Below are 24041 nucleotides of genomic sequence, written 5' to 3' on the forward strand. Positions count from 1 at the left end.
GAAAAACAATGCTGTTTTGATAATTTCAGTCAATGGTTGTGATTTCTTACGTTACAAGAAATTGTGGGCTTGATGCAATTTCTGTGACTTGTGCTCAGCAGCTGCTGATCTTTTCTGAACTTAAGTTATGTTGATAGCATTTCATACCAAGCTGCCTTCTCAGCTGAGCTGCCAACTCTCTCTTGTCAAGATCTCTTCTCTTTTCCCTTTTCTCCCTGCTACCCCGCTTCTCAATTCTCCCACCTTTCAACCAAAATAAAATGTCATCTCCTTTCTTTGTCATCACAGCTGAAACAAGTTAAATCTCAGGATCTCACTCTCATTTTTAGCTCAATGAGATTGTAAGGTGTAATTCAGCATGTATGAGTGTTGGTTCCTGTGCAAGGAAGATAAAGCACAGCTAATGTTACTGGATCACTGAGATTTGGGTTTAATTCAAAAATATGTCTGGAAATAAGGCGGGTGTGCATATTCAATCTCGGAGGGATGCAACGCAGGGTGTGCTGTAGGAAATGCTGATAAGGTCGAATGCAAATGTAAAGGCAGAGCCTGGTGGTCATCAGCTTTCAATATTTAGAAGAGGTTTTTCTCAGAGTCTCTTCGTGCACGAAGTCTGCTATCAGTGGTGTTTGAAGTACAGCATAATTTTTCGGGATTACGTTTTATGAAGTTTTTGAATTGGGAACTAGTTTAAGTAAACAGACTGATATTGCATTGCAGGAAATCAATAACCTCAGTGCTATTTGCAGAAGACAATGTAGTGGAAAAAGAGCCATTTAAACCCAGCGTTTTATGATGTTCGGTTAAGTGGATTTAATTTGTTCAAGCAGAGGTGGGCCAGAAACGTGCCTGGGTTACTGTCGGAGCGCGCAGGGCGGTGCAGTGGCCGCGTGGTGTGAGCGGTGGCACTCTGCCTCTGCAGACCGGGGCTTTACTGGAGGAGGGCAGGCAGTGCTTTGCATGTGCCTGCGGGAGCAAAGAATTAAGGATCCACAAAACTTTGCACTTCGCCCTCGGAGGGCTAAGTTCTGGAAACAGAGTTGTTGTTTTCCTTCCGCGCGAAAACTAAAACAAGTGCATTTTTCTTTCTATTGATGGCTCATCTGTACTAAAAGCATGTAGGTCTTTGCCTCGTAGCATTCGCCATCTGCACAGAAATAGCTTTGTGTTGCAATTCTATTTTCGCCATGCGTGCAGCCGTGCTGGCGTCAGCGACTGCTGCTTTTGTTTTCTCATTTGCAGATCCGTTTGTGACACTTGTCAGTCAGTTTAAGGGCTGCATGTCTGCCCAAAAATATCTCCCCTAATGATTGTTGCAGGAAGTAGTCAAGATTCGTATTACTGAAAGACCAGAAGAGAAACATTTTCTTCTGTCTTTATCAGTTTACTTGTTGTAAGTCTCTGACAGCGTTTTGGGTGTGCTCTGTAAAGCTGTTTCTTTTGAATACTCTGTTTCTCCCAGGGGTCTTGCAGGGGAGTGAAATGAGTAGAGATGGAGAGAATGAGAAGCCGAAGTAATACCTGAAAGGATTGTTATAAAAGGAAAAAAACATCTATTTTAAACTGCCTGGATTTCAAGATGGCTTTGTCACTTTGAAACGCGATTCTATTATGAAGAGTGACTTTAAAGTAGAAAAATCCTGTTTAGCAGCCACTTTTTCCTCTCTCTGTTTAGACTCCAGTCTTCTGAGTTTAATGACAGAAACACATTTTTATGCCGTTTTGCTCTTGCGGGAGACAAGTCGTTCTGGGAACGGGGAAGCTGATGGCTTCTGGTTTCCTACTGCTGCTTGTGCTGTGGTGGAACAGCAGCTCCTCAGACCTCCGTCCTCCTCTAACACCCTCCCACGTCCTCGTCCCCAGACTGGATGAAGGCATCGCCTCTGGGTGCCGGGAGGTGCGGGTGGTACTGCGCCGGGGCTGGCTGCGTGCCCGTACCGAATTTGGGTAAAACTAGGCTCTGAAAGGGTGTGTGAGGAAGACCAGCAGCCATGTAAGGCCCTTTGCTTGCAAAACTGGGCTAGTAAGAATTACGTAGGGTAAGGTTGGGTTTTTAAGTCTTTGGACACTGTGAGGACAGTGCATTGGTTGCAGTTGTGCAGAAGTGCTGGGCGATGGAGATCCAGTACCAGGTGATGGTTTGGGCAGTAGAGCTGGTTCCTGGTGGTGAGCACAAGAAGGAGATTTCACATCCCCCAGCACTCCCGGTAAAGTCCTTTGGCGCTGCTGACTTTGATTTAGTGAAACGTCTTGGATAGAAGATGTTTTGCATAAACATCTTAGGCTGAGCAAAGAGAAAGTGATTTCTAATCCATTTTATTACTGTCTTAACTTTGCCTCTTATGTCGAAAATTGATCTGCTATTGAATTTCAGTCCCTCATGTATGTTTTAAAGATGTTGATTGCTTTTCCCTGATTTTTCATTTGATACTTCAAATTTGCTGAGCTTATCACTTGCACTCTTGAGCACGCTTCTATTACTTTAATGAGTACTGTGCCTTTTCCCTATACCCTTGCCAGTTCTTCAACACCTTCCTGGGGTATAATGCTCAGAGTGGGACTGTTGCCTTAGACTGTATTCCAAGGGCAATTGCAGAAGCTTCAGGTAGAGACAATGTCAAACTCCTAATCTGTCTGATTATTTTCTGCTTTATACAACCAAAAAATCTCTCAACTTTTGGGTTCGCTGGTAGTTCAGAGCAGTGGCGGGACTGGCATGGAGCACACGGTTAGCTGTGGTAGCACCTCCCCGTCCCCAGTCCTTTTTAGCAATTGCAGCTTCTGAGAAGTGCACAGAATGATGACTTCCTAGGAGGTAACCTTTGCAGAGCATCGCTGGAAATACCTTGTCCATGGACCCAGTTCTCTTCTTTACAGCTCTTCCAGCGACTGGCCTCCATGTTATCAGCTCTCTTACCGTAGCATTGCTCTTGTAGCTCATGTGAGTTTGGTTATACCAGCCTTTCTTTTTGAAAACTGGAAGGATTTTAGATCATTTACTGTACCTGCATGGCAACAATAGCAACTTATTCTGTCATTGGGGAAAAAAAAAGTACTATGATTTAGATTGGCCCACAGGGGAAATAAGAGTCTAGATGTGAATTTCACAGAGTTCTCTGATGGTCTCATCTCCAAGCTTAGTTCTGTGCTAGTGGCAGTAGCTACAAGTTACAAAATGTCTTGCATCTATTTGCCTTTCAACCATTTAAGAACTATAGTGAATGAATTTTGACGCATTTAAGTTATGAGAATGTGTTTATGACTCTGCTGCTTTAATGTGGTATACCAACATGGGAAGGCGACCATAAAAATTAATAACTAGGAATTCAAATGGTGCTATGTCTGCCTCATTCTGCCCTTAGATTATGTTCTGTATTATGAAGGTGAAAAGTTGTATTTCATTTTGAAGCAAATTAATGCTGCTGAATAAAAAAACTGAGAGAATAATAAATATATACCATTCACAGTTGTTTGGATCATTTCATGAAACTCATTGAATAATTTAGTTGATGGACAGTAAATAATTTCCCATCAGGAAGGCATAAACATGCAAGACCCTTCTAAGTCCTGCAGGTATTGACAATTTTAAAATGATACTGACCTCAGTAGAAACAAGGCCCTGTGAAATTCATTGAACTCAGTCCTTCCCAGTTAATGCTAGAGAAGGTATTTTCCTGCCATGCAGAATGAAAAAAAACCTTCATCCTTCAGTGAGATATTTATAGGAAAATGTATATTGATTATTCAGTATAAAAGTGCTAATTTTTTGAAGCAGTGAAACATCTGAAAGTCATAAGGAAAAACCTTACAGTCAAACTAGGATAAATTGCTGCAATTAATCATTTAGCAGGTTAGTCAAAGATGTTTTGAGAAAGTACATATAGATGTTGCCCCAGACACTACCTTTTCATAAAGAAACACAGCCTGATTCAACCAAGCAAGATGCTACAGGAAGGATCTAAAGCAGGGTTGTCTTACTAATTTACCTAATGATTGCAATATTATTTTCCTGAGGATCCACTCATTAATTTCAGTGACCACTGAAATTGTTCAGTGATCACTTCAAATTTCTTCACTTATATCCAGTTAATCTTTAGGTTTTCAGCCTTTGAGCACAAGAAAACCTTCCTCTGCACTTTCAAAGCCAAATTCTTAATTCTTGGCGTTCAGATGACTTAGACCTGTGTGGTGCCTAATTTTCAAGAGTTGTGATGACAGCATGTACGAGTCTGGGTGGAACAACTGAAATGTGAGCCTTTTAAATTAAGAACAGTGAAGTAACCTTTACTGCCTTGAAATTGCAGCACTGGAGAAAGTGTGTTTAAAAATGTAGTTTTCATTGAGGAAAACCTCTCTGAAAGTCAAACGGACAAATAACCTGAAAGACCAAAACAAACAAAAAAAAGGTGTATATTTGTTTGGGGCATGTCCTTACCTAAAGCACAGCCTTTCCTTACCTTACTCCGCCACGCAGGTCTGGACTACCCCATCCCCACGTCTGCTGTCTGGTGACACGTCCGAGATGGACCCCGCTCCGTCAGCTCACGGGCACTGAGCTGTGGTGTGGTAAAGCTCCACAAATGCCTTTGCAGCATTTATAGTACGTAAATCAATGCCAGCTCTGAGGGGAAATCTGTGGCAAATGTAGAACGTGGATTTGTTGCCAGCTTTGGTCTTTTTTGGGTGGCTATTCTGTTCCTTCACATCTGGGAGGCTCATGTTAGTGCTAATAGGAATTAAAAGAAATTTGGACTGCTTTTGGACTGCTTAAGAAGTGTGGGTATATATATATCTCATTGCTACCTATTAGCCTGTTTTCTGTCTTCAGACTTAAAAGTGGAATTCAAGGCTGCTGTTTTCTTTAGCGGCGATTTGTGATCAGCCATTATCCTATTGTAGATGACATGCAAGTTGCTTGGCCTGAGGTGATGGGGGGATACGATGATGTTTCACATGATTGCTATGAAAGTTTCCGGACACAATGAGGAGTTGGAGTTGCTGTGCTGTTGGGAGGAGCTGCGTTTTGCCCAGTGTACCCGTGAGATGCGTCATTTGGGCACACAGGGTGTCATTTCATGCAAAACTTCTGGCTTTGGGATGCGAAGTTACACCGGTGGGGTTTGAGTAACTCTTGCGTAACTTGGGTTTAAGTATAAAATAGGAATCATTGGTCTTGCACAAATACAGGAAGTTCAGAGGTGAAGGAGTAGTCAGCTTAGGTATAGTTTTTCTCACATTGTCAGATGTTGACGTTTTCAGTTATTCTTCTTGACCCTTTGATTTATTGCAAGTTACCATTTTGGAGTCACAAGCCTACGGTCTCTGTTAAAGGCCTTCTACACCTTCATCCGTAGACTCCAGCCACAGCATTGCTATGACTGGTATGTTTTGGGCTAAAGTGAACTGTGAACAAACCACTAAAGTTCTTCCGTAGGACTTGATTGCTTGTAACTTTGTGGTTTTAATGCCCATTTTCTCTGTAATTAATAACCACAATTTTTCCTCTGTTAGAGAATAAAAGGAAGTCTTTTTTTCCTATGTGTTATAGCAATCAAGCTGGAAAATAACAATTTCTCTGTGATCTCTGGCACCGAATCAGAACTAATCATGTCCTGCATGTTAACAGTTACTGTCACAGACTGCTTTTAGTTAGATGAGTAAAAAATTGTGCTTTTGCATGTCAGCCTACTGAAGCATTAACATGTGTGTAAACATAAGCACACGAGTTGTCCCATAAAGGCAACAGCATCAGTCGCATGCCTGGCCTGGGGACGGTGCTCAGTTTTCACAGAATCACAGAATCGTAGAGGTTGGAAAAGACCTTTAAGATCATCGAGTCCAACCGTAAACCTAACACTACCAAGCCCACCACTATACCATGTCCCTCAGCACCTCATCCAAACGGCTTTTAAATACCTCCAGGGATGGGGACTCAACCCCTTCCCTGGGCAGCCTGTTCCAATGCTGGACAACCCTTTCAGCGAAGTAAAATTTCCTGATATCCAGTCTGAACCTCCCCTGGTGCAACTTGAGGCCATTTCCTCCTGTCCTATCACTTGTTACTTGGGAGAAGAGACCGACCCCACCTCTCTCCAGCCTCCTTTCAGGCAGTTGTAGAGAGCGATGAGGTCTCCCCTCAGCCTCCTTTTCTCCAGGCTGAACAACCCCAGCTCCCTCAGCCGCTCCCCATCAGCCTTGTGCTCCAGACCCTTCCCCAGCTCCGTTGCCCTTCTCTGGACACGCTCCAGCCCCTCCATGTCTCTCTTGGAGTGAGGGGCCCAACGCTGAACACAGCATTCGAGGTGCGGCCTCACCAGTGCCCAGTACAGGGGCACAATCACTGCCCTAGTCCTGCTGGCCACGCTATTCCTGATACAAGCCAGGATGCCATTGGCCTTCTTGGCCACCTGGGCACACTGCTGGCTCATATTCAGGTGGCTGTCAACCAACATGCCCAGGTCCTTTTCCTCCAGGCAGCTTTCCAGCCACTCTTCCCCAAAAGTGCTCTTCTCTCCCTTGTGCTTCTGTGAAGTTTGAGCAGTCCAGGTATGGAGCAATGAAACCCAGTGTTCATAGGTGACTGCATCTTGGCTACTGCAAACTTGAAGAAATAAATTTGGAAACCAAGGACTCTCCAGTTCTGCATTTGTTTTGCACTGATAACAGCTTTCTAGCCCTCTCCGAGTTAGAGGATCATCATTTCTGACAGTAAGCGGGGCTTGCTTTGGGTTGGCTGTTTTGCCACTCTAATATTCCACATAAGAATTTTTGAACAATGAACAGTACTTTTACCTGAAGCCATTTTCAAGCCCAGTATTTCAGACATTATCATACGAAATAAATAGGAAGAGAATTTTTCATACCACTGTTGCATAGCGATAGCCTGTAGCAATATCTATTCCAATAATGACAGACTTCTTGTACCCTCCGTCTCATCGGGCACACTGCATCATGCTGCCTGTGGTTTGCTAAAAATCAAAATGCAACATCGCCCCCCCATTTTATTTAGCTGTGTGTAGCTAATCCCGTAATTTAGACATGTGAATGTTCTGCTTTCGTGCATGGTGAGGATGACCTGGTGAACACGTGGGAGATTTCCTAGAGTAAACGTGTCCTTGCAGGAGTACGTGCAAGGTGGTGTCCTGCAGAGCGGTGGTGGTTTAGATCAGTGCTGTATCTCCTGTCTTGTGGGCATGGTGCAGGAATAGCTGTGGCTTGTTTTGGTGACCAGGGGAAGGATCTTTAGAAACCCTTGGAGGTGTACATTTGATTTGGCTATCCCCCAAGCCGTCAAAAGGCTCCGCGAAAGTGTTTGCCTGGACACAAGTGAGAGGGCACCCATTCGGACAAGGAGCTGCTGGAGTCACCCGGTGATGGTCTTTGTGCCAAGGACGTTGAGCAGTTCTGTGCAAAGACCTTGGAGCTGAACAACTTGCTCTCCGCTGTGAACATGTGCCCGTCTAAGTCTGGTAGAAAATCTATTGCTGTCAGTCCTGCAGTGGTGGTTTGCATCTGCCTTGCAATCATTTGGCTCTGCGGCTTGCTTGCAGGAAGGAAAGGGGGAGCTCATTGAAAAAAAGGCTATTTTGGATCAAAGCATGTTCCACTTGTCTTATTGCTTATAGGTATGAATGGCCTCTCCTGGTGTCAGGCAGTGAAAACTTGGATCGAGTGCTCTCTCCTGGATTTTTTGTTAGTTTCTTTCTCTTTTTTTTTTTTTTGTGTTTTATAGAGTGTTTTTTATTTTTGTTTTGGTTTTTTGGTTCATTGCCTATCAGAGCAGCATATGGAGATCTCCACAGGGCTGTGGCTAGACCCCAGGCTGGCCTATTTAAAACGAGCTTGGGTGTACCTCACAGGGCACTGAGGTCTGCAGTGTGGTTACATCCCCGCTGTAGAGAAGGAAGAGGCCAGGGGAGATGCGTATGCTCAAAACTGCTTCAGACAGTTTCCTTAACGAAAGGAGCAGAAGTCACTTTCTCTTTCCTGGCCCAAAAAAGGTCTTTTGTGTAGTATATCCTTGGTGTTTATCGTGAAGGCAGTGAGTGCTTCTTACCTTCAGTAGCTGCTGCCCCAGCCATGCTTTCCTGAGAACAAAAATAATCTCATGGAAAAATAAATTGAAGGGATTATTTTCCTTCTTTTTTTTTTTTTGCAGGAGGGGTGGTAGGTATGCTCAAGATGGCTTTTTCCAAAGGCTCCGATGTCTTTAGGCATGAAGAAATGTTCCAGTACATCCCAGTGAAGTTGTGCAAAGACCTCTTTTATGGCTGTTTGCATACAAAGGAGGACTTTAATCTGAGGCAGGGATTTGGGGATTGTAACAGTGATCAGGAGGTTCTCCTCATCCCTGCTTTCTTAGCGATGTCAGAGGGCAGCAACTGCAATCAATGGCAGTGCGATGCAGTACCAAGCCCCAGTGCGGGCACTGGGTATATTTTAAGGAACGTATTTCCTTGCAGTTGCTGTGTTAGGCAGATTTCAGTGTTGTGGTATAAGAAAAAGGTTGTCAAAACCTCATTTTCCACCAACCATTTCCATGGAAGAAAGAAAAGGTTCCAATGCAAAATGTTGGGGGTTTTTTGTTTGGTTTGGGGATTTTTTTGGGGGTGGTGGTTATTGCTTTGAACCAAGGAAAATGTTTTGTATTCAGAGTAAAAACTTTTTAATGTTTATTGTCTTTGACCAAGGCAGTATTTAAAACAGAAGTGTTTTATTTTTACAATGACAAAATTAAGTATTTTTCTTATTCCGCTGCTTTCTTTTTGGGCATGAGTAAATTGTTGAAGCTGAGAAAATTTAGGCAAACTATTGTCAAAGGGTTTTTTTTTTTAATCTGCATTTTTAGTCTAAAAATGTTAAGTCTGTGGCTCCTACTGAAGTTGCAGGAAAGCTCATTGAGAAAACAGAAGCTGTGGGGTGAAATATGGCTGTGTGTCTCAGGGCATCTGCTTAAGCCAATAAAATACTGCCAAAGTTATGGTTAGAGAACTTACGGGCATATACAAATGAGACAAGTACACAGGTCATGATATGGCTAGATGGGTCATAACTTACTAATTTATAAATGTTGAATAATTTTTAATCGAATTGTTCATAAATCATTTTTCACTTCTGCAAGTTTTGCAAGGATAAAAGAAAAGGAAAAGAAAAAAAAAACAGAAAAGAAAGATTTTATACGTAAAGACCATAATCGTATGGCAGAGCAATGACAATACACGGGTGGGATTCCCAAATGTGCATTGGAGTAACAGTGAGTACTTTGGAAAATTGCATCCTTAGAAGCCAGCGAGTGCTTATCTGCGTAATGGATTAACATTTATTAGTCTGATTTGTGTACGCCGTGATGTGCGGACGTAACTTTTTAATTAAAACTTTGCATTACAAGCAAGAATGGCTTTGACTTCTCAGTGGAACAGAATTTATTTACTTCCCATGTTATCCACACTATCTGAGTAGACACGCAGAGCACGCAGTGCTCCTTCTGCACTAGGAACTGGGAGGTTTCAAACAGAGTAGCAGATTATGAATAGCAAACACTGATAAAATGCATCTGGGTGAACAATTGTTTTGTGCCAAGTTATCTGAAAATACTGGAATATCTGAACTATGTGAATATACAATCTAATGCCTTTTTTTTTTTTTTTTAACTAGTACTCTAGAGACTTTCTGAATCCTCTGCCATAAAGAATCGTGGATGCTGCTTTGGGATTTGAGGCTGATGCTTGCCACAATGTCCCACGAGCCCGTGGTCCCTCTTTGCCACCGCTCCCCACCTTGAAAATGGGATAATGTCAGTGCTGTGGCAGCTCTGCAGGTCACTGCATTAAGCAGCGATAAGGGCTTGGACACTAGAGCCGTGAGATGCTCCGTCTCTAAGGATGGATTTGATGGTCTCAGGCTCTTAAAAGTCATTAGAGGTCATCCCAAAGCATGGACTGGAGCTTGCAGTGGGTGAAACTGCTAAGGACCTCTCTGAAGAGGTTTGCAGCCTCAGACATCTGGCTTTCCTGTGCCTGATTTTTCGATTACTGCATTAGCATAGTGTTTGAGAGTCATCTTTCTGCACAGTGCATTCAGTAAATTACAATGCAATATTGATCAGCATGTTTTTGTGTGTATGTTGAGGTAAAGCCAAGGTAAATAATGAACTGAAGTTAAATCAGACCAGTGACATTTCTGGAGAATATCTTTTAAGAGAGAATCTAGTTGACAGTATTCCTTTTATTCTTCAGGGATCTCTACATACACTACAAATTTAGTTAATTTGTTAAAATTGCTCCTCTTTCCTCTAAAACATACGTGTGTGTGTGTACATATATATATATATATATATATATATATATATATTAAAGCTGAGAAATCTACTTTTGTTGACAGCCAAGCAGCATCCTGTTAAAATTCCTTATAATAAAGAGAAGATAGATACATCAACATTAAGATGCAGTGGCGGGGGAAGGCTTTTGCATTCGTAAAAAAGATAAAACTCTGACAGTATCTAAATAAACTTTGCTATATTTTCTTGTGTAAGTTATGTAATGTTACAAGTTACATAGATGCTAATAATACTTATAACACGTTATTTAAATTATACGTTCTTTTGACAGGGCAGACTGCCTTCCACTGGAAACTTTTTGTGGGAGAAGGGGAGGAAGAGAGAAGTCATGATATTATTTTTTTTCCAGTTAAAAAATCAAACAGAGCTGTTTTTACAATTCTGATTATATAAAACACACAAGAGATTCAGTGAACATGTTCAATACCGTTTTAAAATACTTCTCAAGCATTTGAAATATATATGATGAAATGGTATTCTGCAGCATGCAGAAGCTGAGTATGTGTTCCAAAATTATCCTGCAGCACATTTATATGGATGATTTAAAAAGCCCCGGAGCCAAGAGTTTAGAATAGAAGTACAGACAGATTGAGACTGGTAAATATAGCAGTGCTAATAGCGTCTCTCTCACATGCAGACCGAATGTTGTAGATGTGGAATTTGGCATATTTGCTTTATCCCAGAGCAGCAGAACCATGTGAGAGTTATGCAGGTCACCTGGCAAGAGAGCAAAGCCAGTCAGGCTTATGAATTTAACAAGCCAGAAAGAGATGAAATTTTTTTTTGAATCATCGTTTGCTGTAATGTCAACCTCTGAATGCCACGCCTGCTCTTGTTTCAAGGGGAGGAGAATTTACATGGGCTACAGCTAGTCAAGAATTTTTCAGTTTAGTGCCTTTTGTAGAAAATCCTTCCTGTCCAGGAGAAGTTCCCAATGAGAGGAAGGCTGACCCCTGCCCACCTTGTGCTCTTGTGCAGGTTACTGGGATGTGGACCCCAGTTCTGGGTCAGGACTGGGAATGGTGGAACTCAAGTGTCTCTGCACCCTGGGGGAATGATCTCCCTCCAGCCAAGGCAACACCTAGAGCCACATTGGCATCCACCAAGGGCCGCCCAGCTCAGCCATGGGACCTTCCTTCATGCGGGAAAGGGCTGGAAACACAGTGTGTCCAGCGTGGGCTTGGCTGGGCGTGGAGACAGGCACTCGCCGCTGGCGGAAGGCACGCGCTACCTGAGCTGCCAAGGCTTCAGCACCTTGTCCAAACCGAGCCAATACTGGCTCAAGGTTGCTTGTAGACAGCCTGCCTAGCAGATACCAATGGATCAGTGTCTAAATGCTGTTCTTTAAATCGTGGCTTCACTGACTACCTTTGGGCAATCTTTAGGGACCGTAGCCTGGGAACTAATAGCCAAATATTTATTATCTTGTCTTGTGTCAATCTCATTTTTATCAATGACTGCAGAATTTTTGGTCTTCATCCTGGCATAGAATTAGCGGATGGGGTTGAGAAGAGACAGCTTTGAGAAGCTTCAGAAGATATGTAAACTCCTCTTTATGCAGGAATCCCTCTTGTGGCCTCTATAGGCAAGAAAAACCTACCATTTAAAAAGGCAGTTTTGGGCTGGACCTGAATGTTGCTTGTTCTGGTCATTGAATTAGTGTGAACTGAAAGAGGAGGAGGTGCCTGGGGAGTCTCTGGAGGTCTGCTGCATTTTATGAGATAGCTTAGTCTACTGAGTCACACAGGAAAGGACTTGGGTCATCAAGCATGGGTGTTAGCGGTATGCGTATCTACATCTGTGCAGCTGTTGGTTGTAGTGGGCTGTTACTGGCATTTTTATGGGTTTGGAGTTAAAAAGTTCCCTTTAAAAAGTCTTCACTTTTGGAAAATAATTACCAGAGTAAAGGAATCTGTAATTGCCGTAAATGACCTTAAAAAACCCAAACCACCTGTTAGAAGAAATAGATGTTAGTAGTTTGTTGCAGTTTCAAGCAACCGATCATTTGACTCCTTAGAATTCGATTTTATTGCTGCTGAAAGATAATCCATCCGTTGTTTTGAAGGTGCTTTCCAATGTGCCCTCTTCTTTCATGAATACGATTTCAGTGAAAGCTATCCGTGTTCAGTGGACGAGTACACTGCCTTTTCTGGTGAGCTCGCCTCTTTGCCATTAATGGGGAATTTGTCTGCAGCTGTTCCAGCTGAGTGTCACTGATGGTGGCTTGAGTTGTTCTCCATATTTCTGCTAGTGGCATTTATTTTTTATGGGGTGTTTCCATCAAAAGTAATCAACTATTTCTAAGAGAGGGTGATAAATGCAAGATTACTCTCCAGGGGCTCTTGGATGAAGTGTTTAATTGTAAGCCTGAGCTATTCAGTTTTCTGGAGAAGTTCCCCGACTCCTCCAACATAAAATCCTGGCCGCCGCACACCTGGTTGTCGGTTCAGTGAAGAGATCTATACTCTGCTCACTTTTACAGACTTAAAGTAACAATCTTTTTTGGTGCTTGCTCAGATCAGGTGGACCAAAACAGCAGGAAGTGCCTCTGACAGATTTCAAGACTCGAGTGTCTTCAATGAAACCCTGAGGATATCCAACATCCAGCGACACCAAGGAGGACGCTACTACTGCAAGGCTGAGAACGGCTTGGGTTCACCAGCCATAAAGTCCATAAGAGTGGACGTGTACTGTAAGTAAACCTCTTGGGAAGTTCTTACTATGCTTTTTATTAACTTGTTATAACATCTGGCATTACAAAGAAGTGACCAGCTCTTTGTGAAGTCCAGTTTTAAAGAGTACTTTAGGGCAGATTCTGCAGATTTTGGGAGTATTTATGGTCAGAAGACTTGTGGCTGCTTCCAGTGAAGTCAGGTGGGGCTGCTGGCCTATGGAAATATCTTGAAATAAAATCACAATACTTCGGTAAGGTGCAACTCAGGTGCAACTCAGCCTGCTTAGATATCAGAGGAAGATTTGCAGCTTGCATGGGGTGAAGATCTAGTACGTAGCACAGCCCTTAATCTCTTGTACTTTTGGCTGTGCTTGCCCTCAAAACTGATATGGGAGCAAGTACAGATGTTTTTTGCTATTTTGCTTTAATTGCTGCTGAAAAATGTTGCCTTTTTTTTTTTTTTTAAATGACAATCTCTTCATGTTCCTGTGATACATAGTTTTAAAAGCTGCACTTGAAATGTTGGGCAGTGAAAAATATGAAGTATTGGGATTGCAATGCAACTGGTCACCAGAGCTGACAGAAAAAGAGGAAACAATTGAAAACATCATACTGCAATAAATGCACAAAATTAAAAAAACTAAATTAAAAATTAAAAATTAAAAAAACTAAAACAAAACAACCCAGTCTAACTTGCAATCTCCAGTGTCAGTGAGTGGGCTACTCAGATGAAGCACGGCTCTCACTTTTGATTTTAGTTTATTGCTGTAGGTTTAATGGTAAACTTTGCATTTTACCCTGTAAATTATGTGACTGGATTCAGCTGTTGGAAAATGAGAAGACCTGAATGCCTCAAACAACCGTGGTTTTGTGTGCACTTCAAATTAAGAAAAAAAACGTTCAAAATCTGTTTGAAATGCTGCAAAGATAGAAAGTCTTTGCAATATATGTTTGGAGACTCTTCTAATGCAAATAGTGTCGTGTAAACAAATATGTTTACATGCCACATGTGTAGTTAAACAAATGGCTAGAGCTCAGAGTTAGCCCTTCAGCCTCCCGAGTCCTTCAAAAAGAAACCTGACTGTCTCGTGACTATACAAGTGTAGGGCTTGTGTTTCCCAAAAAGTACCCTCTCTCTGTCAGGTGAATCTCAAGTTGTATGTTACTTTAAAGACCCAAGTGGTGACGATTTTTGTGAGTTAGTTATGGAATTGGTGAAGGGGGGCGACTGCCTTTTGGGGGATTTTCTTGCCTAGTGTGTGCACTTAGCTTCATGATGTGCTTAACAAGCTATAACGTACCAATGCCAAATTTGTAAATCCTATATGAACAATAACTGCATTAGGAATTAATTGCTCATTAACGCGCTGGAGTCCAATAAATGAACAGGCAACCTTAATGACTGCGTATAAGCACACCATGCAAAGAAGTTACAAGCATCCAGTGTTTGTAACGGGGCTGGCCTGAGGTTTCCGGCGAGGGGCAAGCAGGACGCCCGGTGCAGGCAGCGTTCAGGGATCAGTGGTGCAGGTCGGGGTCCCAGCACTCCGGTCGTGCAGGGGCTTGGGCTGCCCTGGTGAGCCCCAGAGTCCTCCGTGCACACGTGGCTGCTGAAAGCATTTCGTAGGTCAGCCCTCTGTAGCTGTACAATAAAAACCCCAAGAGCAAACATTTAAGTCTCTTCTTCTGGATGCCATTAAAGCACTTCTCTCTTACCCCAGCATCCATGTATTAGATTTTCCTTAATTCTTAATTTTAGGCATGGTTATGAAAGTGCTGGTGGCAAGAAAAGCAGTCTCAAGGCTGGGATGCTACATGGTCTGAACAGGAAGAGTTGAGAAAGATTGTTTTGAAATGTTGAGTTTCTTGAATTTCATTGAGAATTCCTTCTGGAATATGTATTTTTCCTTGTATCATATTTTGTTTAACTATTAATATGTGTTCTTGGATTTGCTGTCTCAGATTTATTACGGGTTTAATTTTGGTTTTTACATCATATGTTGCTGCTTAATATACCTCAAATACAGATGATGTCTTTCTGGAACATGACAAACTTCAGGTTCCAGCTGTGATTAAATCTTAAGTGATTTCCCATTGTATACAGGCTGATATTTACTGGGTATTTTCATCTGTTAATGATCAAATATTTGCAGGCACACAGTATTTCTGTGGTAAGCTTAAGGTGCCAGTGAAGATTGGATCTAGCTGTGAAAAAGATAGGAGAAAAAACCCTGTACCCCACAGAAAAGTTCGTAAGAAATCAAAGTATTGGAAATTGAAATGTTCCTGTCAAAATTTCCAAGTAGCTTAAAATAATTTTGTTTGTTTGTTTTTTTTTAGTTGACATTTTCTGTTTTGATTTTCTGTTTGTTGAATGTATACTTTATAAATCATATATTGTGTGTGCCATGTCAAGAACTCTGGGCAGCACTGAGCAGGAATAGTGGGGGTGGGTGTGTTTTCTTGAATAATGGCACATGAGACGCTTTTGCTCAGAGACCCCAAAATGAACTGTAGGGATCACAAGTACTTAGCCATCATTTTCTATCAAAATGCCTTTTTGTTTTGTTTTTTTTTTAAGTGAACACTTATTAGTAAAATTACATAGAGAAAGTCATTTTTCTTACAGATTTAGGCAACTGTCAAAAAAAACCCCTGTGGAAACCAGATGATACTCCCTTTTGAAAGCAAAACTTTATCATTAGAGGAAGAAAGAAATGTTTTTAATTTTTGGATGAAACCCTCAAATGTGTTTAAGGAAACAAGTAAAATGTTTATATTTATTAAAAACTATATGGGTGAAAAATCACTTTGGAAACATCTTGGCTTGTAAAGCTAAAGAGAGAAAGCAATATTAAAGTTGTGTTCCACATCAGTTTTGGATCAAGAGCACTTCCTAAGGCCTAATTTAAGTCTTCAGCCTCTAATTTAAAATTTGAAAAGGCACTATATCTGTGTAGCTTGAAAATGAATTGTTGAAAAAAATCCACATAAAATCTTTGTTTCCTCGTTCGTCTCCGTTATTGACTTGCTGGCTGGTTGGGAAATTGTAGTGTCAACATTTGGATGGGAGATCTCACTCTCCAGTAATTTCCTGTTTTTCATTTTCCAGTTAGCTCTGGCATTCGACAGCACTGGGAGCCACATTTGCGGCTACTCTAGTAATTAATTATACAGATATAAGTGGTGACAGAGTCTGAGATTGGTCTGTGTGAGGGGAGAGGAGCGATAACATTATTTTTACAGACTTTCTGCAGTCTTGAAAATGCTTTTAGGTTTGTTTTTGCAGGAAGGCTCTATCAGAAGTTGCCAGATGCTTTGCATGGATCTACGGTTGGACTCGATGATCTTAAAGGTCTTTTCCAACCTATACGATTCTGTGATTCTGATCTGCACATGTGTGTTAAGTCTCAAAATATCATTACCAATTTCCCATGATCTCAGGTGACTCCAACCAAACCTTCTGACTGCTTGGTCCTAGGTGTTCAAGAGGTACTTGATGCGTCTTCTGTAAAGAAGATCTAAACCGAAGCTCTTGGGTTGGCTGGGTTGAATGTCTGGTGTGCGGCGTGATGCTGGCTGCAGAGGGCTTTCAGAAACCTGCCTGCGGTAGGGCACCAGCGGTTGGTGTCTGGCCCGTTTGGTGTGATTTGGGTCTTGCCCATGATGTGGTTGGGAAATTAAAGAGTGTACTGCACTCCTGTGAAAATCTCCATCCCTGTCTCTCACCCAGTGCTCGTTTCTGCTTGGGACCATCTGCAAAGGGTGGATGCTGGGTCTCGTTCACACGTTGCATAGCAGGATCCAGATGGAAGCTTAATTCAGTAGTTGGAAGTAAATCATAGCAGTGTTCATAGGTAGATGCATCTTATTCCTTCATCTCTGCAAGTTCAATGCAGGCCTAAAGGTTACTTGGTATTATTTTCATGTGCCCTGTAATTCTGATTAACCACTTTCTAAGAACTATCTGGCTATTAGTCTGAGTTTGAGTATTTTTATAGTATCTTTTTCTGCTCTAAGAAGTTAAACAAAACCCCAAACATTTTATAACTGTGTTCATGGGTAAGGAACACAGCTAAGGAGTCAAACTAAACACATGCAATCATTTTGAAAATAGCCAGGGGGGTAAATCCTCTGCTGGACTGAAGGGAAAAAAGCACTTTGTGAAGAATGAGTAGTTCATGTTGTTTACAGTCAGGCACGTAACTGTGTATCTTGGTGGGCTGGTCTTACTTGGTTGACATCAGGCATGCTGCTAGATGACTAAATCTCTGAGAGCTCAAGGAAGAGCCTTCAGGTGCAGCATTCCCATCAAGCTGCATTTAGTCGTGACACTGTTTTTAGTGATGCACCGAGGAGGAGAGGGAATTTTGCTGACAATTCTGCGAGTGATGGTGTGGTACCATACCTATTTTATTTAAAGCTATCATGGATAATGCTAAACTAGGCTACAGTCTCTTCTGTTCCTTTAACATATGCAGATTGAAGTCAAACCTTCAAAAAATAGCAGTCCCTTTTGGTCTGGTGTCAAAATATTTGAGTGTAAAAAGGGGGAAGAAAAAAAAAAAGGTGATTTCAGTGTTGCCAAAGTTCTCATTTCAGCTGCAGTTACTCTCGGAAAGAGAGAGGAGTCTGTGCCTGTTCCTGGGCAGGCACAGAGCCTCCTTCCAACACTTTGCCAATCACCTTCTTGCTTTTCTTTGCTAGTTTCTTTTAGGTCTCCTTTTTGCTTTCGGGGGGGATAGAACTGTGCTAAGTAGACTGGTAACAATCTCTTCTTTAGAAGACAACTTTCTGTCCCTACTTCATGTGTCTAAGAAAATAGTTTTTTGCTCTCCCGGCTTTGGCTGAAGATCCTCGTCTCTCACATCAGATTGAAACAAACGCACTTGGTCCCCTTGGCAGCGTATTCTCGGGAGGGAGGTTTCCATTCTTGTTCAGCCACCAGGAGAAGCAGCTGCCTCATCTATCCAAGCTGTATTCATCCTAGACTTGAACTCTTTTTCTTCTTTCTCTGGAAGTCTCTCTTTAAAGTACATCTCATCTTTCCTCTTTGAAGAAAAAGCTTTTGTACTTGACTCCTAGGAAAATTTTTGCTTGACTTATGGAGGACACTTTCTCCTTTTATAAGGAAGGAAACATATGGTATAAATTAAGTATTTTTATTTAAAGAAGCAGAGTTCCTACAAGAAAGCTTTTCTGCTTGTTCTGGAAGGACAATTTACCAGATTTTTAACAAAAAAAGTACTAATTGCTTCATTGAATATGTATTTTTGTATTCCTCTTGCTTCACAGGTACTTATGGACACAAGGGCAGGCTACACAGCTTGAGTGAAAGAAGATGGAGCGAAAGGTCAGGTTTATGTCAAAAGATTTCTGAAATTAATTTGGAAGTCAGGATGAAAAATCTTTATCAAACAGATTTAGTGCACAGACATGTTAAGATTTTATTGCGTGGTATATGAGACACATACATTGTGCAGAAAACACTGCTTGTTGAGAAAATCTGTAATTCGAAGATTAAAAGGTTGATCTGGGGATTTAGGGGAAACAACCGTTTCTTTTGCTCAGAGATCCACTTAAATCTTGGCTTGCAGCTCTATTTCCAGAAACTGTCCCTTTACACAAGACTGGTTAGAGTAACCATAGGGTATTCTCTTTGCATGAAACATATTAAGTCCATCCACCATCGACGGCTTCTGCGTGCACTGGATTTTGGCTGCTTTTGCTTTGCAGTGGCATTATGGCAAGGGGAAGGCCAGGGCAGCCTGATGCAGCTTGTTCGCAGCGCACAGTTTGTCCTATGGTGGGAATATGCCCTGCACCAGTTCCAGTCCTCTGTGTAACACCAGTGCAGGCACAGGAGGGGGACAGCTCCTGCAGGCACCTGGCTATTCCCCCCAGATACCTGTTGATGTGCATGTGTATTATGTGTAATATTTGTGGGGGTCGTCGTTGTCTTGGGTCTCTGCTTACCACCGCCTGTGAGGTTTCCCTAACTCTTGCACTTCCAGGTTCAAATCTCTCATTTCAAGTTTTTATGGGTTACTTGTATGGTTTCTGCTTCTCCGATGGGTCTCGTGGCATGCGGCTGCAGCAATTGCTTTTGCTCTCCATCGTCTCCATTGCCACAAGGAAGTTCGTGTTGTTGGCAACCGCAGCATCTGCCCTGGGCTAGCTGTGAACGTCATCAGGAAGTTTCAGGACTTCGGGTGTTAGCGGGACCTGTGAGTGCTCAGGATTACATCCTAATCTTGTGACGTCAGGGAGGAAGAGATCAAAGCAAGATCTAGCTTTGGTCTCAGTTCCAAGCCCAGCCCTGATGCCCTTAATAATAGGGATCATTTTATTCTGAAGAGTACCCTTTCCATAGGTGTCATGCATTAAAGACCTCATCAATTCCTGTCTTGGACCAGAGACTTTGTTTGACAAAACACCTCCTCTGGCTGTACCTGTCTTCCAGGCGTTTTGGTGCAACTCAGCCCTGGAGCCAGGAGGGATGGGACCTTCCAGCTTCAACATTCGAGATGTGGGATTGACTGAAACATGTTCAGTGTTGACAGATTATTTTGGCAAACAAGGACCACCACAGCTTTCCTGGTTTGGGATGACACAAAATGCTGCTGATAATACGTGTCAAATGACAAAAACATCAAACTGCTCATCTTCTTCAGCATTCGAGTGTGTCTCCTAGTAGCCTGTGCAATCACGAGTCTGCAAGAGAACTGTTATTCAGAGGGAATGCAGGGTCTGTTATTCAGAGATCGTGATGCTAATTTCCCTTATCAATCTGGAAAAGGATGTTGCAGGGAAATGCTGAGTGTTGTGCAGAGCGATTTAGTTGCATTGCTCCCCACCTCTGTCATTAGTGTTAATGGCACCATACTGCTCTGTCCCCACACTAGGCAGTCCAAATTCACCCCTAATTTTCTGCCCGCTGCACAAATCCTGTTGTTAGACTGCAGAATCAAATGCAATGTCGATAATTATTTAACTCCCAATAACTGCTCCTCTGGGCCACTGCAGAAGTACTCTGCATCGTGCTCCAACTTCTGTTGCGGTGCAGTGCCATAGGGCTTGAACGTGCCTGTTGGGAAGCCACAGCTTTGCTTTATCTCTTCATAAACGGCATACACACATGTGTGCACACAACTAGTACGATGCGCTTAATTATGTAGAGAAAAATAGATGTGATAATGTAGATACAATACTGGGAACAGGGAAGGGAATTAGCTGAAACTGCCAGCTGCTCCTCACATTGCTCCATGTCCTTCTCAGCCTTCCCCAGTTCACTGCAGTCCTAAGAAGCTGGATTTAAACTTGCTGGGATGAGGAGGAGGTGATGCTTTCTCCCGGACTGCTATTTTTGTCTGGATGAGATAATTGTGTGCTGCTCTTGAATGATAAGAAGGCTGCCCTCCAGTTCCCTCCCCCTACACTGTAGTATGTGGCCCAGTCTGCCTGACACTGGGGAGGAAAGAGCGTGGGGAATTTTATATGGAAAAATATTTTAAAATGAGCTCTTTACACGAATTCTACTGAAGCAATTAATGCATAAGTTAACACAGAGGATTGATAGCAATGGGCTATCTGTTTTATGCATACAGCATTGGTGGTAAAAGCGAGTATTGAAGATGGTGCTTTCTGGTGAGTCTTAAAGTACCTCCTTAGTTGCCATGTTTCAGTATTTCAGCATCTCATGTTTTCCAGTTTCCATTGCATAAAAGCATTAAATCCCTTTCCAAAATCCCACTCACTCAGCTTTTTCCATCCTAAATAACCTCTAGATTTTAAATTATAGACATGGCAGCATCCATTTCTTTAGAGTTGCATGCTATTGTTGCTGCTAGAATGCTGTGAGGGTGAGTGATGTATGTGTGTAAGCTGAACCTTTGTCCTGACCGCTAAAGTATTCCTTTTTTTTTTTCTTTCTGAATAACACTGATGTAGCTGTCGGACTATTAGTACTAGTATGACTATAACGCCTGACTAGCAGCTTAATCCTTTTTTATTCTGGGGTTCAAACGGGGAGAATCTGATGTGAGGTTGATACTTTGGCACCTTCTGAGTGCGCTCGGAGTGCTGCTTGGGTGCCGACCTACTGGGCTCTGCGCTCTCCACGATGGGAGCAGGGCTGGTGCAAGGAGCTGCTTGCAGATGCGCATAGCACGCGTTTAGCTCCTGTCGAGCTTTGCAGTGGGGGTGTTTCCTGCTTGGGCTTAGGTGGCACCTTAATCCCACACGTTCATGGCGCATATCTTCTGCACGCTTCTCTGCAGATGTTTATATCAGTCTCCTGGCCGCAGCAATTAAGATATAATTCAGGGATTGAAAATATAGTTCAGCTTCTTCATTATTTTCTGTTCTGCCTCTTTGACTTGTGTTTGCCTTGTATTGGCTGCAGCGAATCATGCGTTCTTATTGCAATGACATTTTTAATTTCCATCTCTGGTATCTACCAATATTCACTGATATGTTATTAGATCTTCTTTTTTGGCCTTTCATTTATTAGAAGCCCAGTGACATGCTTAAATCCTCATTCACATGGTTGGATGAAAGACCAGAAACAATGAATACAAATTTAAAAAAAAAAAAAAAAGAGGAAAATTAATATAAAGCAATAAGCAATAGCATAAGCATTGGCATATAAGGAAAGCAAAGATATTCATCTTTCATCACTTTTTTTGCATGATACAATAAAAGAAGACACTTTGAAATGAGATATTATGCAGATGGGGAAAGCATTTAAAAGCTTTCCAATATTGATAATTGTAATCTTTCAACATGAGAGAAATACAAATTTAATTTGTGGATTTCTGATTATTCGCTGTCTGAGGTCCCATTTATGCGTTAGAAGATTAAAGTCTCTGAAAAGGGCTGTGCTTGGTGTTTACTGGAAGAGGACCATCTCTCCGCGGTACGCAGCGCGGTGGCGGGAGACGTTAGGCTGGCTGGGGTGGACGGCTGCGGGGAGTGCTGTGGCTTGGGTCTGCACTGGATGGCACAGGACTCATAGCAGCTGGGGTATCCGACAGCATGACTGCCTTCCGCAGACCCCGGTTCATTTCCTCACTTATAGAAACACAAAGATTTGGGTTCAATCCGCACTAAGTTTATGGGGTCTGGAGCTGCAAATGTGTTTGGAAAGTGAGAGGAAGTTTCCCTATGGGAAGAGGAGAGGAGTACAGGCAGCTGCTTTGGAGATGCCACACTTGCATGCACGAGGCTTTTCTGTGGAACTATCAGAGACGCTGCAGAAAGCTGGATGTCAGTGTGGAGGGGTTGGTACTAAGCCACATATCGTGGCTTTCTGGACATCTGGGCTTTGGTAGGTCTGTTGTGATTGTGTGTCTACGACTCACCTGGAGTAGTATCACTCCTGTCCTTCGGGAGAGCCTTTGCTCCATCGCTGGGACGTAGCCACAGCAGGATTTTTGTCTGGTCAGCAGCCTTGGTGAGCTCGAAGCAACTGCTGAAGCTATGGTCAGGTGTACTAATGCCCAAATTTGCTACCTCCTATTTTCAGATCCATCTCTTTTTGTTTCCAGCACCACTTTGAAACTCTCTTCTGCTCAAAGAGAGAAAAATTTGTTGTGCATACTGTCTGGGGTCACTGAAACAACAGCAGCCAGGGATGCTCACTGGTACTATAGATACCGTGTGCAGGTTGGCCACCGTGCAGCTGCAGCTTTACTGGGAGCACAGTGAGAAAGCGATGGAGGAAGAAAACGACTGGCACCCAGTGCTGTCGAAGGAGGTTTAAAACCATCCTCTCGGTGCAGTGCCAGGTGGTGGCTGAGGACTCAAGCCCCTGTCTGAGAATTTTTGCAATGGCTGGAGCAACAGAGCAGTAAAACATGTGAACGTCTTGAGGAAATCGTGTCTTTCCTTAAAAGAAACGTAAAAGAGGTAAATTTCCTCTCCCTATCATCACTTTGGCCATTACTTGTGCCTGCGTTTTCCATTACTTGTGCTGGGAGAATCTGCTTATCCTTCACGATCTTTCTGAGGAATCCTTTGGCTGGACAGTTGGATCACAGAGAATTATTCTGCCTAATTATCGCCTGAGGAGGTACAAGATTGCGATGGAGGATGCATTTGGGAAGTGGAAGGGCAAAGGATGGTATCTCACAAATAGATCAGAGGCTGCTTAGCAATATTTAGGTGAAATTAGTTTCCTGCTATGCATGTGCACGTCATCCACGAGGGTAAGGAAAAGTGCCCATACAAGGGTGGGAGTGTTGCAGAATTTCAGAGGGTAATGAAAAATCAGTGAGCTACCCTTTATTATCCAAAAAGAGGTTTGCCTCAGGTGTACGAGCAGAAATGCCTTTTGTAAAGATTTGTCTTTGGTTTTTGTTTTGTTCTGTTTTTTTTGTGGGTTTTTTGTGGGTTTTTTGGGTTTTTTTTTTGTGGTTTGTTTTTTTTTTTTTTTAATGTCAGTGCATGTGTATATTTCAGGAAGTTTTCTGTAACTTTTCATCCTTTTTTCCTGATGGAAAATATTTTTTTTCTGAAGATTGAAGACTGTACTTTTCACTGCACAGGACCTGGTTTATTCCTGCTTTTTATACAGTTGTTACACATTCGAGCATAGAGGTTTCTGCTTCCCTTGAAGGGGGAAGTGTCATGTTCTTTGGTAACGTGTCGGTGCTGGTTTCAGTTGAGGTCTTGATCCCTGGTGTGGGAGAGCAGGGTGGGCTCTCTGCCGTGGCGTTCAGCTCTCATGGAGTTGTTGTGAAATGAGGTCTCTATCTGTACGTTTGCCTGAAAGCCACCAGAGTCGAACCAAACCATTCGTAACAAAAGTGGAAATGTAAATGGTGTAAATGTATTTCATGAGAGTCTCTGACATCAAAGCTGTACTGTTTCCCTGTAGGTTTGATTTTTTTTTAATTCTTATTATCTTGTCTCACTAATTTGGAAATTGGGTATCAAATGCCTGGGAGTCCTGATCTAATGATTTGACTGAGTCCATGAGAAAGTTTATGGTAGGCGACTGACAGTGGATTTTGGACTGGGACAATTTCA

At 42.4% G+C, this 24041-nt stretch overlaps 1 protein-coding gene across 1 annotated transcript in view; it reads left to right on the forward strand.

Annotated features, from left to right (window-relative positions):
- Nucleotides 1-24041, forward strand: part of MDGA2 (MAM domain containing glycosylphosphatidylinositol anchor 2) — a 389857-nt gene that overhangs the window by 154859 nt on the left and 210957 nt on the right. Inside the window, exon 4 of the mRNA XM_072865499.1 lies at nucleotides 12854-13028. Within this exon, the coding sequence (XP_072721600.1) occupies nucleotides 12854-13028 (175 nt within the window). The remainder of the gene's footprint in view (nucleotides 1-12853; nucleotides 13029-24041) is intronic.

The sequence above is a fragment of the Ciconia boyciana genome, chromosome 6 (assembly GCF_034638445.1).
Source record: "Ciconia boyciana chromosome 6, ASM3463844v1, whole genome shotgun sequence".
Classification (NCBI taxonomy): domain Eukaryota; kingdom Metazoa; phylum Chordata; class Aves; order Ciconiiformes; family Ciconiidae; genus Ciconia; species Ciconia boyciana.